The sequence below is a fragment of the Panulirus ornatus genome, chromosome 56 (assembly GCF_036320965.1).
Source record: "Panulirus ornatus isolate Po-2019 chromosome 56, ASM3632096v1, whole genome shotgun sequence".
In the NCBI taxonomy this organism is placed as follows: domain Eukaryota; kingdom Metazoa; phylum Arthropoda; class Malacostraca; order Decapoda; family Palinuridae; genus Panulirus; species Panulirus ornatus.
Window position 1 is genome coordinate 2,240,078 of NC_092279.1, and position 17,806 is coordinate 2,257,883.

The window sequence follows — 17,806 nt, forward strand, 5'->3', positions numbered from 1 at the left end:
GGTGTTTTACAATCAGTCAAGCAAGATTTCTTTCTCCTTTTTTTTATACGTTGCAGGCTCCAGTCACGGGCCTAAATCCACATCAAGGTCGGTATTTAATTGAAGTATAGAGAGGGTTATGAAAGAGGGCTAAAGAAGAGACAAGGGAGAATATATTTTCGAGTTTTGGAATACGTGGAATACCTGTCTTTTGAAACGTGCTGGGTCATAGTTATTGGGCAAGACATGAGAAGTTAGAGACTTCTAAAGCTTCGACGTGTAAGGAAAGAAACAGTTATCATAAGAAGATATGTTCTGTTTTCATGATTAGGCCCTTGAGCTTAATGACCATAAGGGTTATTATCAGCCGTTCTACACCGTTGTTGTCCATGGCTCAGAAGTAAGAATGTTTGCCCCGATGGACGAAGTGGAAGGTAAGGAAATTCTCAGAAATCAGAGAATGGATTATAGAGAACAATGGATGGCAGATTAGCTCTCCATCTAGCGGAGACGATCGTTGGATGGTTGAGCTGTAGACCTCTCAATAGCCAGAGTCACTGAAGTAGTTAACGTCCAGCTGCTACTACAGACACAAAGTGAAAGAGTCTTGTAACCCCTTCTTCAGGAGATAATTCTCAAGACCACATATACACTTTCGCAGTGCCTGTGGCTGAAAGTTGGTTCGCTGGTTGTCTAGGCTCTTGGCCTACCAACTGCCAAGGTCGCTAAGACCGTCAGCGATAAGTTACGTCCACCAATTGTGAGATCGTCAACGCCTTCTTCAGGAGTTGAAGATTAGCGCTAAGACCACCTACGCTCTCACGATGCAATGTGGCCCATGTGTGGCTGAAGTTTGACCCGCGTCGAATGGCACAAGTCTTGAAGCTTTTGACTGATGACCTGGAGGTAATGGTCACAGAACCTATGCTCCGTTTTCTTTATGGCGAAGGACGGATATTTTATTCTTAGTGTTACATGGAAGACTTTATAATTCGTTGTGTACCTTAGCCTCAAAATCTCTCTGTCCGTCATGGACACAGCTGATTATGAATATTTTATGGGCTTTCGAACGCAAATTTGTCCCTATGGGTCTTGGGAAGATGTTACAGAACCAAGTGAAGCAAGCTCAGAAAAAAACAGGAAAAACACTTGGGTCAGTCTTGCAAATTTTAAAGAGAAAAAACCAGGAAAACGTAACTTTACACTTGGATGGTAGTAAATATTAAATTTACACTTGGATGGTAGTAAATATTAAATTTACACTTGGATGGTAGTAAATATTAAATTTACACTTGGATGGTAGTAAATATTAAATTTACACTTGGATGGTAGTAAATATTAAATAATGACTCTCTCCATTTAGTTATTACTTTAATGAAAAAATTATCATTTATGGGTAACTTAGATATAAAAAAAAAAAAGATTTATCATTTTAGCATTTCACCAACAGTTAATGTAGACTGCGTTACGACTTGGCTGATATGTGATTAACAATTAGACACCTTGGGCATGCAGACGTGCACTAGATACAGGGTACAGGGTACAGGAGTGTTGAGGATGCGTGAGATTCTGTAACTGCGCTGGTCTGCGCAGCCACCAAGGCTCATGGATGTAAACAATATCAACACACAGTCCTAACCAAATGCCATTTATTCATTCCTCATTCATGGAAGATCTACAGCACTTAGAGCACGACGGTACGACCCTAGAGCACGACCGTACGACCCTAGAGCACGAAGGTACGACCCTAGAGCACGACCGTGCGACCCTAGAGCACGAAGGTACGACCCTAGAGCACGACGGTACGACCCTAGAGCACGACCGTACGACCCTAGAGCACGAACGTACGACCTTAGAGCACGACGGTACGACCCTAGAGCACGAAGGTACGACCCTTGAGCCCGAGGGTACGACGACGGTACGGCCTTTGTGTATGTGATTGCCTCTGACCTCATCCATCAAGGTGAGGTCATAGGCTTGGCCATTTTACCCAAAAAATGGTCGTGCCATTTACCCAAAGGGTCGTACCGTCGTGTTCTCGGGTCTTACCGTCGTACCCAAAAGGGTCGTACCGTCGCAACCAAGGAACGTACCGTCGTGCTCTCGTGTCGTACCGTAGCGCCCGAGGGTCACACCGTCGTAACCAAGAGGGTCGTACCGTCGTAACCAAGGGGATCGTACCGTCGTGCTCAAGGGCGTCCAAGGGAGGGGGGTGGGGGGGGGGGGGGTCAGTAGAGTGTGTGGGGTGTGCTGAGGCAACTGTGAATATGGCCAGCTGATCTGGCAACAACATTCTCTCTCTCTCTCTCTCTCTCTCTCTCTCTCTCTCTCTCTCTCTCTCTCTCTCTCTGTGTGGCGTATTTGCGTACTAACATCCTGACGGCGTCACGTCCGCGATCACAAAATCATCTGGCGTATTTGCGTATATATATATATATATATATATATATATATATATATATATATATATATATATATATATATTACATACTATTCGCCGTTTCCCGCGTTAGCGAGGTAGCGTTAAGAACAGAGGACTGGGCCTTAGAGGGAATATCCTCATCTGATAGATAGATTGATAGATAGATATTGCGTAACGTCTTCAATCGAAATCATTTGCTCTGTTTACCTCATCCGTCTGTCATCATTCACAGTTGCCTCCCACTTGGGGATAACCTGTGCCAAAGGGAAGGGGGAGGTGTGCGTTGGGGATTAGGGAGGGTGTTGGAGAGGGTTGGGATATGGGATATATGGGATCATTCTCATGCACTAGTGGGAGACAGTCATGCACACTTCTGAATTCACATACGATTGTCTCCATTGGGAAGAATACATATATATATCTATGTGGTATTTTGAATTTATTCTGTGACTGGGGGAAAAAGAATTGGAACATACAGTGTAAAAATATGAGGAGACTTGTATTTACGTAAATGAATGGTAAATGAACTCTAGAATGTAGATATGAATCTAGAAAAGACTTATAGTTCTAGTTTTTTGGAATCTAGATAGAAATCTAAGCGAGAGATAAAAAAAATTGATCTTTGAAATATTATCAAAAATTGTCTTAAAAACAACTGGAAAAAATCTTTTTTTTGTATCGAAAAAAAATATTGTTAGAATACATTTCTGAAGGCTGGGCTACAATGATTTCGTTAGAGATATAATTAACCTTCTTTCTACTCATGCTACGAAAAAGAGCACAACAATATCTAAATGATAAAGAAAGTAAGAAAGAAAAAGAAAATAGAGAGAGTTGGCAGAAAGAGAGAGAAAGAATGAAAGAAAGAGAGAAAAGAGAGAAAGAAAGAGAAAGAATGAAAGAAAGAAAGAGTAGGAAGTCATTTTACCTACTGCTGGGCACCGTTGGGTTACGCAGTCATTATAAACTCCATGTTTTGGGTCGGATCAGTTTATTGTGGGTGTCTCATATCCTCCTTTCCCTCCACGTCTGGGTAGCGGTGAGGGAGGCTGAGAGTCTCGGGTGGTGGTTGAGGCTCGGCCAATTGCTGGTTCTCTGCTGGTTGAACTCGTCTTCTTCTTCTTCTTCTTCGTCTTCGTCTTCTTCTTCTTCTTCTTCTTCATCTTCTTCATCTTCTTCTTCTTCTTCTTCTTCTTCGTCTTCTTCTTCATCTTCTTCTTCTTCTTCTTCTTCTTCTTCTTCTTCAGCGTCCACGATGGCGATGGCTGTACACCCTCCCCAGCCAACTTGGTATGTTTCAATGCACCACCAATTCTGGTCTGTCCGAGTTTCCACTTCCAGCGATGCTTCCTGCAATTCCAGTGTTACGGATGGCGGGTCTAGGCTAGGCCGAGATAAAAGAGGCTTGCCGGATATTAACCTATAATGTCGGTTAAGTCCCACAGTCCTTCTTCCATCCCTACATCGGCCATTAATGTCGAATATCACTTTATTCCGGTCTGGGCCGAGCTTCACTCCCTCCTACATCGGCATCCGGTTGTGGTGTATTCGGATAACCCGTGTTACTGATACAGTCCATAGGTTTATGTATATAAATTACCGGATTCTGATCTCGATTCCCGTGAGATGCATCGAAGACAATGAGACAAATTCTAGTGCAGACCTTAGTCTTCTGTAAATCATTTACAATAGAACGTATTGTAAAAGAAAACACACACACGCGTGTGTATTGAGAACATCTGTTAACACAGGAATATCTTCACAGTCCAGCCTCCCTCACTGAGGCTGGTTTACCATCCAGAAGCTCCGGAGTGGCTACGAGCGGGATGTCATTAGATTTTGACATTGAGGAACTCTTTTACGAAGCACGGGGCGAAGTGGCTGGCTGGCTGGCTGGAAGCTACACTCGCTCTCAGAGACGGGGGGGGGTTTCGCTCTCTCTCTCTCTCTCTCTCTCTCTCTCTCTCTCTCTCTCTCTCTCTCTCTCTCTCTCTCTCTCTCTCTCTTTCTCTCTCTCTATCTATCTATCTATCTATCTATCTCTATCTATCTATCTATCGATCTCTATCTATCTATCTATCTATTTCTATCTATCTATCTCTATATATCTGTGTATTTATCTATCTATCTATCTGTCTATCTATATATCTATCTATCTATCTCTGTCTATCTATCTATCTCTATCTATCTGTCTATTTATCTATCTATCTATCAAATGTCGTGGAGGTGGTGTCTCTTGTGGTAATGACCCCCCTCCCCCCGCCTTGCGCATCTTCCCTATACGAGACGGGTCCATTATTGGCTCGGTGTGGGATGGTGGTGTGTGAAGGGGCAAATGTGTGTGTGTGTGTGTGTCTCTCTCTTTCATCTCGACCAGCTGCCTAATGGCAACACGGGCGTCGCCGTGTTGCCAATATTCATACGGTAGTGTCACGCCCTCTCCCTCAGTCACACACCAACTCGGTGGCATCACCGAAGTGTCGCAATTGGGGGGATCGATTGAGCCCATTTCGATTTGTTTACCTTGTAAGTCACCGCTTCAGGGGACGCGCGTCTGCCATCATAGGAATTATGCCAGCCTTCCCCACGGCATACACACACACACACACACACACACACACACACACACACACACACACACACACACGGACACACGACCTTCTTATTCTTCAAGACGTCTTCATCATGATTCGTCGCTTACATCCTCCCAAACACGACCCTCCACTCCTGCCTATTTTCCCAGTGGCTCTCTGTAGTGGCAAGGCAAGAGTCTCCTCTCGCCTACCGGAGCCTTTAAGCTTAACCACCTCAATCACCTTAATCACCTCGTAATGGTATCACACTCACACAAAAAAAAAAAGCGGGATGTTAGAAACCTCATTAAGAGCCGACCAGCTCTTGAAAACCCCGCGCTTGAGGTTTCGATTCTTTTAATCGGCCTTGCTTTCAAGGGAGGAGGTGTCATGTTGTTGGATTTCGATCCCATACACTGCAGCGCCTCCGTATGACACTTGTTTATAGTTTCGATGACCTGATAGCTTTCCAGTGGCTTTCTCTTCTCCTCTTTTGTTTCCATTGCTTCCACCGAGTCTTCCAGGGTTTTTTTCTTTTGCTGGAAAGCTACGTGATTTGTCCATGGGTTTCTTAGGTAAGTAAATGCTGGAGTTGATGTCGAAGTCAGCATAGAGGAAAATGATTTAAGTGGAGCAGAAGCTGCTCCATTCGCGCCAAGAATGGTAGCTTTATCTGATGTGATCAGCGATTCATGTTTGCTTTTTCGGCTTCCAGCTACAGCTGTCTCGTGCCCTTTCGTTTTTCAGAGCTTCCTGACGGGTCTTGGGCCCTTAAGAAGCCATCATTTCGCAAGAAGACAAAAGGAAAATGTCGCAGAGTAATGTTGGAAATGTTCTCCGAGCGGTTGAACAGCGTTGGCTGGCGTAGGAGTGCTCAGAGTCACAGCCAATCAGAGCTTCTCGTGAACAAAGCCAACAAGTCCAAGTTTCGGCATGACGCTGCATAGTTCGGCTGGTGCCGAAGTTCCCCGCCCTTAACCTTCTCATTTTGCATCGCAGACCAGGTTCGAAGTATGGCAGAATGCCGAGCTATGGAGATGTGTTCAAAGACATTCCTTTTACATGAGATTTTGAGGTTTTCAAAGACGTTTCTTTTACACGAGAATTTGAGAAATCCAGAATTAAATTGAGAATAGAAGGCAATAAACTCGTATGCAAAATACTGGTCCGTTCCAACAGTAATACCAGCAAGTAGGCAAAAGAAATAGTGTGAAGAGAAAATCAAAATGAAATCTATCTGAGAATTCGATGTAGCATATATATATACATTCCTATGAGTCCACGAGGAAAATGAAACACGATAAGTTCCCAAGTGCACTTTCGTGTAATAATCACATCATCAGGGGAGACACAAGAGTGATTCACATGTTTACCAAATGGCGTCCTAGCTTCGTCTCTTCGATGTATATCAACTGACTGTTATATTTCTCTCTTGTGTCTCCCCTGATGATGCGATTATTACACGAAAGTGCACTTGGGAAACTTCTCGTGTTTCATTTTTCCCTGTGGACTCATAGGAATATCTTGATCACGCGCAAAATTGTGATCCTTTCCAATATATATATATATATATATATATATATATATATATATATATATATATATATATTTCGTTTTGGCTTGGGAGTTCCCCAAGAAACAGCATGTGATCCTCCTCTGCTGACACTCACCTTGCGAGACGCCAGAGATGATGTTGATTGGGCGACCATCGGGTCCCACTCTCGTCCCACTGACCACCTGGGTTGGCGGGCCCTGTCGGAAGAGACACACAACACAGCGTCAGAGTCTGTTGTTCGTATGAGTTCGCCTCCGCTAAAGATAAAATGGGAGGTAAGGGAAGGTGGATGGGGTGAGTGAGTGAGGGGGTACAAGACCTCCCTTGCTCCTTTTTTTTTTCCAAGTGTAAGTGTCCAGTTCGTATCATCTTTAGATGTGATATGACAGTAAAGAAGTGTTACAAAAATATTTACCCCAGTGGCTTGAAGATCTGTTGTACCGATAGATATAAAGTTTAAGCAAAAGCTTTGATTGAGTTCCGCTTTGTTTATTGTGGAACTTTGGAAGCATCGGGAACTGATGGAGGTACGAGGCATGAGGACCATCTGTTGTGATATCAATATAGTGAGATACTGAAAGATATATTGTCACCTTTAGCCACGTAATTTATAATTTACACATACATGTAAGACTGGCGTATCCTCGATATACAGCCCAGGCTGTGGGAGTGCAAGGGTGTCCAACACTTCATCAGGTAACTCGGGAACTTAACGTAGAATTACCGTATCTTATATTAACCTATGTTTCTACTCCCTTTTCCCCCCAGATGATACGAATGTTCGTCACGCATTCGTGGTCGTGTGATCGATCAATGCGTTAGATAAGGTCAATAACCCAAAGTTTAGTGAGAGGTCAGTATAGTGAGTGTAAGTCACTATCCAGTGGAATTGATTTGGGACGTTCATTGTTACAGACGACTATTGGCTGATGGATACGTTACCTTCACTTTCTTATACCACGAGCAATTTGATATTTGCAATATATATATATATATATATATATATATATATATATATATATATATATATATATATATATATATATATATATATATCGACTATAGTGAAACGGGAAAAATACATAGAATTTTAGAAATGATTCCTCTCATAGAACGAAATGAAAAGACGATGAATCATAACGAACATTCTCTATGTGTCACAGATTTCGTAAAACCCTAGACTGTCATATCATACATAGATTGCAACAACTGGACCAAAAAAAAGATATGTGTATATATATATATATATATATATATAAGAAATTCGTATCATCAAATCATTTGGATAAGATAAAAAGATAAAAGATACAGAGATAACCGTGCTCCATGCGTACACAGATTGGAGACACAGGAGATACAGAAACCGTCAGAGACTGGTGTACAAGAGAACATGCAAAAGGGGAAGACATAGATAAGAAAAAAAAAAAAAAAGGAGAACATACACATCCAATTGGATGGGGGGAGGAGAGAGAGAGAGAGAGAGAGGGGGGGAGAGGGAAAGATTTCAAATCATCCACAGAAAACTTGGAGACGGGTGAACAATATCACTCTATCCAGGTGGAGATGGGTGTTGACTGCAGTGGTGCTTGACAAGGGGGGAATCCACGACATTGTCCAGGTGGAGAAGGGTGTTGACTGCAGTGGTGCTTGGCAGGGGGGGAGGAGATCCACAATATCCAAATGGTGAGGGGTGATGGTCGCAGCGGTGCTTGGCAGGGGGGGGAGGCATCATATCCAGGTGGAGATGGGTGACGGCCGTGGCGTTGCAGGGCTAGGGGGTCATCACTCGGTGGTAGGTTCACAATTCATAGTTAGGCCGGGCGAGTAGGACACACGCTAAGTCAGCAGTTTGGTCGCACACAACCCACCTTACCACAGTCTCTCCTGCAGAAGACCCACGAGATATTCCCACTGTGTGTGGAGGCAAGATAAACAGAGAGAGAGAATGACTGTGGGAGTGGGTGTGTTAACGTGTGTCTGCAATGACAGATTTGTGCTGTCAAGAGCCGATTATTATGTAGAATATAACCCCATGATATACCATATCGTGGTAATGTTTCAATTCATATTTCCTGACTGCCCACATGTGTTTTGCATGAGAGACTGTGACGAGGTTCGATGTGTGTGATACCAGACTACCAAACTGAACTAGGGCATGTCCACTCGCATGGCTTCTCTTAAAACTTGCTTTCGGCTTTCTTCCATCCACGGGTGGGTTGAGACACTATGGATTGTGACTGTACACACTCCCAAAAAAGTATCTTACCCCGGCCCTGAAGTTTTTTTTTTTCTAAATAGACAACTGGTCGACCGAGATTAAAACTTAACTTCACTGCCACCCTTATACAGTTACTGTATCAGGGTGGCAAGGAAGTCAAGTTTCAGTTTCGGTCGACCAACTATAGATTATTAGAAACGTCATGCCCGGTGTCAGATACTTTTTTGGGGGAGTGTATCTCCATGCTTCATGGCAGACGACAGAGGTAGACGGACATTGGTGTCATTTCCATGGTCAGAGGTACCAGAAAGCGTTCGCAACGATACATCAAACAATTATATTCTTTATGAAAGTTATTTTGTTTGAACGAATTTAAATATTCTCTCTTTTTTTTTTAATGATTACAAATTGCACTATTTTTGGCACTCTTTGATGGGGAGGTCACGTATTAATAGTATATTTTTTTGGCAAATATTTCGAGTTGTGAATTAGATGTTCATTTACATATTACCTTTATGCAGAAGAGTTTAATTATATGGCTTCAGTGGTTGGGTTCACTAATACGATCCCGTGAGGCAAGGTGAAAAAGGTCAGGTCCTTATACTCAAAAGTCGTATATCATCGTAGTCTAGGGTCGTGACGATGGATATTCAGGTGATTAAGCATCTACAGATGACACGTGACTCTTTGGGCTATTCATCACAGCCCCCCCAACAAAAAGAGAAGAAGAAGACAAGGATCGGAATTAAAAGTGGTGTCGGAGTATTGGCAAAGATTTTGCATTCGCATTGGAGCTACGACATGAAAGCGGATGTAGCTCAGGGTCGTTGTCGTGTCTTTTATATCAATTTGGGTCTTAATCTCTATCAACTTTTTTTTTTTTTTTTTCGTACAGGGACATATTCATTTCGTTCAGATTTCTCTCTGTGGTCTTTACCATCCTGTCTCGATCTCAGGGCATTTAAGGAATTGGAGAAGAGACAGCTCACCTTGACGTAGCTGAGGGAGCAACCAAGACATGTGTTTGTATTACTGAAGCTGATCTACGTAGCTACTTGGCTAGGATCGTGTGACTGACCTAAGGTCTGGAAGCCCTGATGGTGATCCTACAGTGACATTACAAACTCCTGCTCTCTCTCTCTCCCTTTTTTTTAAACAGAATCCTGGAAAAGCGTCTTCCAGTGGCACAGATACTTCTTTTGCATCGCCACCAGGGGCTCATGTTGCCATATGGGTTGGTGGACATCTGGCCTAGTATTAGTGGCATCAACTGGGACTCTTGTGGTGCCCAGTGCCAAGATAAGGACCCGTTTATGGTCTCTGATTATCGTATGATGCCTCCTGCTGTTCCTGCTGTATAGCACAGCTTCGCTCCCGAGTACCGATCTGGAGACGGACGGATTGGCTTCAAGAAACCTGAAAAGGCCCTCGGCCGTTGAAAACATGAACTGTTTACATAGAATCGCTTACTCTCGCATCTTATGGGTATGCCTAAGGCTTGAGTGGGTCCGAAACATCTAAGTTCGGTCGTCCCAAGAGATGGGGTAGCTCAAAGTCCGCCACGGGAGCAAGAAGGAGCACTAGACGAGAGTTGCTGCTGCTGCTGCAGCTGGTGCTTGTATGAGCGAAGCATCGCGTCAGCTTCGGGGGAGAGCGAAGCACTCAAGCGCAATCTGTTCCGGCGAGTGACTGCTCGTGAGAGAGAGAGAGAGAGAGAGAGAGAGAGAGAGAGAGAGAGAGAGAGAGAGAGAGAGAGAGAGACCCATATGATTACCGAGACTGGACAACAGAGTGTTTTATGTCTCGTATTACTTTGGATGCTCGTAAGGATTGTCTTCGAGCTGAATAAAGTCAGCAGAAGGCCTTTGAAAAGATGACGCGTCTCACGTATAAAAATGAGGTTTAGTTATCGTATTGTGAAGCAGTAAGATCTGATATTTCCATTCCAGTTAATCACCAATTCACTGAATGATGTATCGATGTATTCTTCCATCTATCGCCAAAAAAAGACATCGCATATGACTCGGATGACCGCCTGACTTTTGGAACGCACGCCTCCCATCCGTCAAAAGAGAGTTGTCGCATTCTTGTGTACAAAGGAGGTGGGTTGTGATGCCTTCTTCAGGAGGGCTATTGGCATACCTTCTTAAATCTCAGAACCTTTCGCTTGACCACCCTGCGGCTGCTGCTGCTCCTCCCCTCCTCCTCCTGCCGGACCTGCACCGTCACTTTCCTCACTTGGGTGACGCTGGAAGTCTGCGTCTGCTGGACGCTGCTGAACTCCGTGGTGGACTGCTGGTGGCTGCTGGAGACGCTCTCTGTCCTCTCCTCGCCGGACGTCAGTTGCACACTGCCTTCAGACGAGGAGTGTTCCAGGGCCTCCTCCTTTCCGACGGAGGTTCGCTCGACATCTACCGACTTGCCGGCGGAGGCGGAAATCACCTGCTCTGCCGCCACCTGTTGATGAACACTCACCTGACTCTCTACACTGTGGGGGACCACCGCACTGCTCTGCTGGCTCGTCTGTTGACCCACGGTGTACATGGTCACCTGCTGGCTGCTACCTTGGGCTTGAACCCGGCCCATACCCCAGTGGCTGGCCAGCGACTGCATAAGAAGCCAACAGGTGGTCGAGGTCAGTCGACAGAACTCTGATCTCTCTAATCATAGTGATTGTGGGAGTGAAGAGAGGTGTGTGTGTGTTAGTGTGTCTGGCCAGAGAGGGGGTGAGGGAGTGGCTAGCGCGCAAACCCCTCTGTGGCCACAGACACACACACACATCCCCCACACTCTCAGCCATGTTACGTTATGTTCATGTGTATATTTAAGCTAAAGCCAGTTAGGGTGTTAATGTTACATAGCTGGATGTGTCTTCGGTGTGGTATGTGCGGCGGGCGTGTGCATGTCGTCAAAGTAGCTACAGACAAAAAGATGAACTACCTCTGCCTGTCATGCAAAGCTGAAAAAATCGAGTATGTGTGTGTGCTGTGTTGTGTGTTGTGTGTGTGTGCTGTGTTGTGTGTTGTGTGTGTGTGCTGTGTTGTGTGTGTGTTGTGTGTCTTGGACACTCACAGTCTGTAGAACATGACAGGACATGACCAGGACTTGCAAAGGAGAGACGATTACGTAAATGCGACTCAGGATGGGTACAGAGAGAACTGAGTGGTCGTCCCACCACAACTAACATAGAATGTTTATATCAGCTGTGGTCAATGACCCTGCGAGAGAGAGAGAGAGAGAGAGAGAGAGAGTGAGAGAGAGAGAGAGAGAGGTTAGCGGATGGAATGTCTGGTCGTGGACTAGACGGCCTTGTATACCATTCTTCACCAGATAATGGATGGGGAGATACTGAAGAAACTACATACGTTCATAAGAGCAAGACTCCGTTAAAGAAATTTACTGAAGAAGAAGAAGAAGAGAAGAAAGGAGACACGTCGCTGAGACTGGCGTAGCAAGTGAGGTATACCACACAGGGTGGATGTCTCATCCCTCCTGATCTTACACACACACACACACACACACACACAGCACACACACACACACACACACACACACACACACACACACAGCACACATACACAGCACACATACACACACACACACACACACACTGTATGGACGCACACATACACACCGACATACATATACACATAGACAGTCACAACATGTATTCGTTGTACGATTCTGGATATGTGTGTGTGTGTGTGTGTGTGTGTGTGTGTGTGTGTGTGTGTGTTCTACGTGTGCAGTAGGTGTTAGGTGTTCAGTCAGAAGCAGGTGTTACTGTGGCAGAGCTAGGTGTTAGAGTGTCTATGAAGCTGGTCTAACATTTTTAGAGACAAAAGAAAAGTTTTACATCTGAGAGAATTGTGACACAAAAGAAAAAAAAGACATAAGTCTCTTTAGAAAGAATTAGCTCAATATATCAGTAGTAACACAACAACAACAACAACAACAACAATGATTAATGATTATTTGATTAAAAGATTATTGATTAGACATGAGATCATTGAAGCGAATCATTACTAAAATAGAGAGAGAGAGAGATAGAGAAGTGACCATAGCTGAACCTAATGGATGACCGACCCACGCCCACACCCACGCCTGCTCGCCCCTCCTCTCCTCTCCCCTCCCCAAATTGGAGTGGGAGAGGAGAAGGGGGAGGGAAGGAGAGGGAGAGGAGGGAGGAGTCGTGTATTAGAACTGCTTGTTAATCCATGTTAGCGTCTCACCGATTCAAAGCCACGGGGCTTCGGGATTTCCGTGCCAATGGGAACTGGCTCCGGCGGGGTGATAACGGGGTGTACCTGGTTGGGCGTGCCACTGGATATGGGCGTGGGGACACCGCCAGTCCTCCAAGGGGCGCCGGGGTTGGGCTGTGGGGCGGGCCTGGCCGCGCCCGCGGGAGGCGCCCACGTCTTGGTGCTCTTGGCGCCGAAGCCGAACTGTCGGATGTCCGTTCTGAAGAAGGAGGAGATGGGCGTGACCCAGAGCCATATTGTAAGGAAGGGAGGATAAACACCCCTTCGTCACCCTGTCCCATTCCCATCCTAGAGAGACACACTCACACCCTGTCCCATCCCATCCTAGGTGAGACACACTCACCCTCTCCCATCCCATCCTAGAGAGACACACGCACACCCTGTCCCATTCTAGGGAGACGCACTCACCCTGTCCCATCCCATTCTAGGGTGACACACACCCCCACAGCCCCCAGATATTCGTCACCCTGTCCCATCCCATCCTAGGGAGAGACAGACCCACCCACCACCCCCACATATTCATCATCCACGACCCACCCCACCTCCACACCGCCACATATTCGTCCCCCTAGTCGCATGCACGACCCACACCACACTACCCCCACATATTCGTCCCCCTGGTCGCATGCACGACACACGCCACACTACCCCCACATATTCGTCCCCCTGGTCGCATCCACGACCCACACCACACTACCCCCACATATTCGTCCCCCTGGTCGCATGCACGACACACGCCACACTACCCCCACATATTCGTCCCCCTGGTCGCATCCACGACCCACACCACACTACCCCCACATATTCGTCCCCCTGGTCGCATGCACGACACACGCCACACTACCCCCACATATTCGTCCCCCTGGTCGCATCCAGGACCCACACCACACTACCCCCACATATTCGTCCCCCTGGTCGCATGCACGACACACGCCACACTACCCCTACATATTCGTCCCCCTGGTCGCATGCACGACACACGCCACACTACCCCCACATATTCGTCCCCCTGGTCGCATCCACGACCCCATCCCACACCACACCACAACCCACCCCACCCCACACCACCCCCACATATTCGTCCCCCTGGTCGCATCCACGACCCACACCACCCCCACATATTCGTCCCCCTGGTCACATCCACGACCCCACCCCACACCACCTTGTGTACTCACGGGATGGGGGCTCCGTCATCAGTGCCTATGGAGACGAGGGCAGGGTAGTGGCCATAGCCGTAGCCCTTAGGCCCGTGCCTCTTGGCGTAGCACAGCTTGCAGTAGATCTCGCCGTCAGGGGCGTCGCAGGAGAGCATGGAGTCCAGGGGCCTGTGGCACTCGCAGCAGTTGTAGCACCGCTTGTGCCACTCCTGTAGAAGTAGTAGTAGTAGTAGTAGTAGTGACACACACACACACACACACACACACACACACACACACACACACACACACACACCTCAGACTATTCTACTGTACAATCTACTGTTTCATTACTAAATCTACTCAGTGATTCTACTGTACAGTCTACTGTTTCGCTACTAAATGTACTCACTGATTCTACTGTACAATCTACTGTCTTTTTACTAAATCTACTCAGTGATTCTACTGTACAGTCTACTGTTTCGTTGCTAAATCTACTTAATGATTCTACTGCACAATCTACTGTTTTTTTACTAAATCTACTCCATGATTCTACTGTACAATCTACTGTTCCATTATTAAATCTACTTAATGATTCTACTGCACAATCTACTGTTTTTTTACTAAATCTTCTCCATGATTCTACTGTACAATCTACTGTTCCATTACTAAATCTACTTAATGATTCTACTGCACAATCTACTGTTTTTTTACTAAATCTACTCATTGATTCTATTGTACAATCTACTGTTCCATTACTAAATCTACTTAATGATTCTACTGCACAATCTACTGTTTTATTACTAAATCTACTCCATGATTCTACTGTACAATCTACTGTTCCATTACCAAATCTACTTAATGATTTTACTGCACAATCTACTGTTTTTTTACTAAATCTACTCATTGATTCTACTCCACAATCTACTGTTCCATTACTAAATCTACTTAATGATTCTACTGCACATTCTACTGTTTTATTACTAAATCTACTCCATGATTCTACTGTACAATCTACTGTTCCATTACTAAATCTACCTAATGATTCTACTGCACAATCTACTGTTTTTTTACTAAATCTACTCATTGATTCTACTCCACAATCTACTGTTCCATTACTAAACTCAATTATTCTACTGTACAATCTACTGTTCCACTACTAAATCTACTTAATGATTCTACTGCACAATCTTGTTTCATTACTAAATCTACTCACTGATTCTACTGTGCAATCTACTGTTCCATCACTAAATCAACCTTTTTTAATTCTACTTTGAGTAGATATTCTCAAGTTCTGTTTTCAATGTAATCATAAAAGGTAATGTAATTCAGGTGATGAACGAGATACACTTTTTTTTTGGTTCGTTCTGTTTGTGAATGTTTAACATAAACATTATATTTATTCATTTATCTCTCGTGGTAAAAAATTATTTATATATTCAATGATGAAGCATGATATGAGCGCTTTATTAACGAGATGTACAAAAAAATAAAATATATATATATATATATATATATATATATATATATATATATATATATATATATATATATATATATGTTACCACCCTCGTGAATGCTAACGGATTTACGCTAACTGACTTATTTTAATTAATACTTCATAAACTAATAGATTATGTATTATTTATTTTTTCTAATCCACGAGTCTTTGACCCAAATTTGGATGTTGTGGTGCAAGACCTGTACAGGGTTGTTCATCCGAATGCTAGAGTTGAGACGAGGCTAAAAGATGTAGATGTTGCTGTCCCAGTGAATAAGATTGAGCTGAGGTTGTGATTGTGAGAGGTTAGGTCTAATTGGTATGGATCAGTGATGATAGTGGTTGTAGAGGGTGGTAGAGGGCGTTGTGGTAGAGGGTGGTAGAGGGCGTTGTGGTAGAGGGTGGTAGAGGGCGTTGTGGTAGAGGCCACGTAGTAGAGGGCGTTGTGGTAGTGGGTAGAATACAGCTGAGGTAGACGCGGTGGCTGACGATGGTGTCAGACGGGGAGACAGTTAGATGTGGCTGACAGTTGTCAGCTGGTGTGTGGCGTCAGGAGAAGAGTGAGAGAGAGAGAGAGAGAGAGAGAGAGAGAGAGAGAGAGAGAGAGAGAGAGAGAGAGAGAGAGAGAGAGAGAGATCGTGTCTAGTGTGAGACAGAGACGCCCAATCAATCGAGGGATACCACCTCTATCTGTGAGACTATGAGGGGCCGTGGGTGTGTGGGTGTGTGTGTGTGTGGGTGTTTCCTGACGGTGCAGGAGGAGGGAGAGAGGAGGGTGTTACCTACCCTGCCTCTGCAGGGCATGGACTCAGCCTGGAAGACGGCGCCTGCGCATCTCGGGCAGCGGGCCTGGCCCTCCTTGGCGGGGATCTTCGTGACGTCCAAGACGGTGAAGGCGGCGTTGGCCACGACCTGGGAGTTGACCCCTCTCGCTAGGGCCTCCAGGTCGTCCTCGCCCCTGCAGCAGGAGACAGATACACACTTCGCGTTAGTCTCCTGACGAAGGAGGAGCTAGAGAAGACATTAGTTCATTCACATATGACAAAGACACACAATTCTTATCTAGTGACCCACTCCAAGGGCCTCGCCCCTGCAGCAGAAGACAGACAGACACCACGTTAATCTCCTGACGAAGGAGGAGCTAGAGAAGACATTAGTTCACTCACATATGTCAAAGACACTCAGTTCTTATGGAGTGACCCACTGCAAGGGCCTCGCCCCTGCAGCAGGAGACAGATACACACTTCATCTCCTGACGAAGGAGGAGCTAGAGAAGTCATTAGTTCACTCACATATGTCAAAGACACACAATTCTTATGTAGTGACCCACTGCACCATTGGTCGAATTATAAGTGTAAGGGACCTCAATTCCTGTACCTCACTCTCTAACGAGGCTGTTCGATAGAACAGCCTCGTGGACAGTCGTTCGTGGCCTTATGATCGGTCTGTCTGACCATGTTTGAGATCCTACAGTGGCTTAGGGGGAGTGTGTGAGGGAGGGGAAAAAGGGGGTAAGAGGGAATAGGAGGAAGTGGAGCCATTGTACTCACGAGATGTTCTCTGGCACCAGGACGCCGCCGGCGCCAGCAGCGAAGCCGTAGCCCTTAGGTCCGTACTTCTTGGCGTAGCAGAGCTTGCAGTAGATGTCGCCGTCAGGGGCGTCGCACAGCACCATGGAGTCCAGGGGCCTGTAGCACTCCCGGCAGCTGTAGCACCGCTTGTGCCACTTCTGTAGAGCGGGAGACCAGCGGCTCAGGTCAGGGCGTGACGCTAGGCGACACCCGGTGATGCTAGGTGACACCCGGTGATGCCAGGTGACACCGGGTGATACTAGGTGACACTGGGTGACGCCAGGTGACACCGGGTGATACTAGGTGACACCGGGTGATACTAGGTGACACCTGGTGATGCCAGGTGACACCGGGTGATGCTAGGTGACACCCGGTGATGCTAGGTGACACCCGGTGATGCCAGGTGTCACCTGTTGATACTAGGTGACACCTGGTGATACTAGGTGACACCGGGTGATACTAGGTGACACCCGGTGATGCCAGGTGACACCCGGTGATACTAGGTGACACCTGGTGATGCTAGGTGACACCGGGTGATACTAGGTGACACCCGGTGATGCCACGTGACACCGGGTGATACTAGGTGACA

The 17,806-nt window shown here is 45.8% G+C and overlaps 2 protein-coding genes across 6 annotated transcripts in view; one reads left to right on the plus strand and one right to left on the minus strand.

Annotated features, from left to right (window-relative positions):
- The window catches only part of LOC139765818 (uncharacterized), a 403,015-nt gene that overhangs the window by 156,321 nt on the left and 228,888 nt on the right, over positions 1 to 17,806 (plus strand). The gene's annotated exons all lie outside the window — the stretch shown is intronic.
- Positions 1 to 17,806, minus strand: part of Mlp84B (Muscle LIM protein at 84B) — an 81,778-nt gene that overhangs the window by 4,384 nt on the left and 59,588 nt on the right. For 2 of the 5 annotated variants that reach the window (XM_071693616.1, XM_071693613.1), the window contains exons 10-15: positions 17,197 to 17,375; positions 16,433 to 16,604; positions 14,185 to 14,375; positions 12,980 to 13,208; positions 11,223 to 11,354; positions 6,645 to 6,726 (exon numbers count right to left, since the gene is read on the minus strand). In XM_071693616.1, coding sequence (XP_071549717.1) covers positions 6,645 to 6,726; positions 11,223 to 11,354; positions 12,980 to 13,208; positions 14,185 to 14,375; positions 16,433 to 16,604; positions 17,197 to 17,375 — 985 coding nt within the window. The other 3 variants (XM_071693614.1, XM_071693615.1, XM_071693617.1) reach the window with 3 other exon arrangements.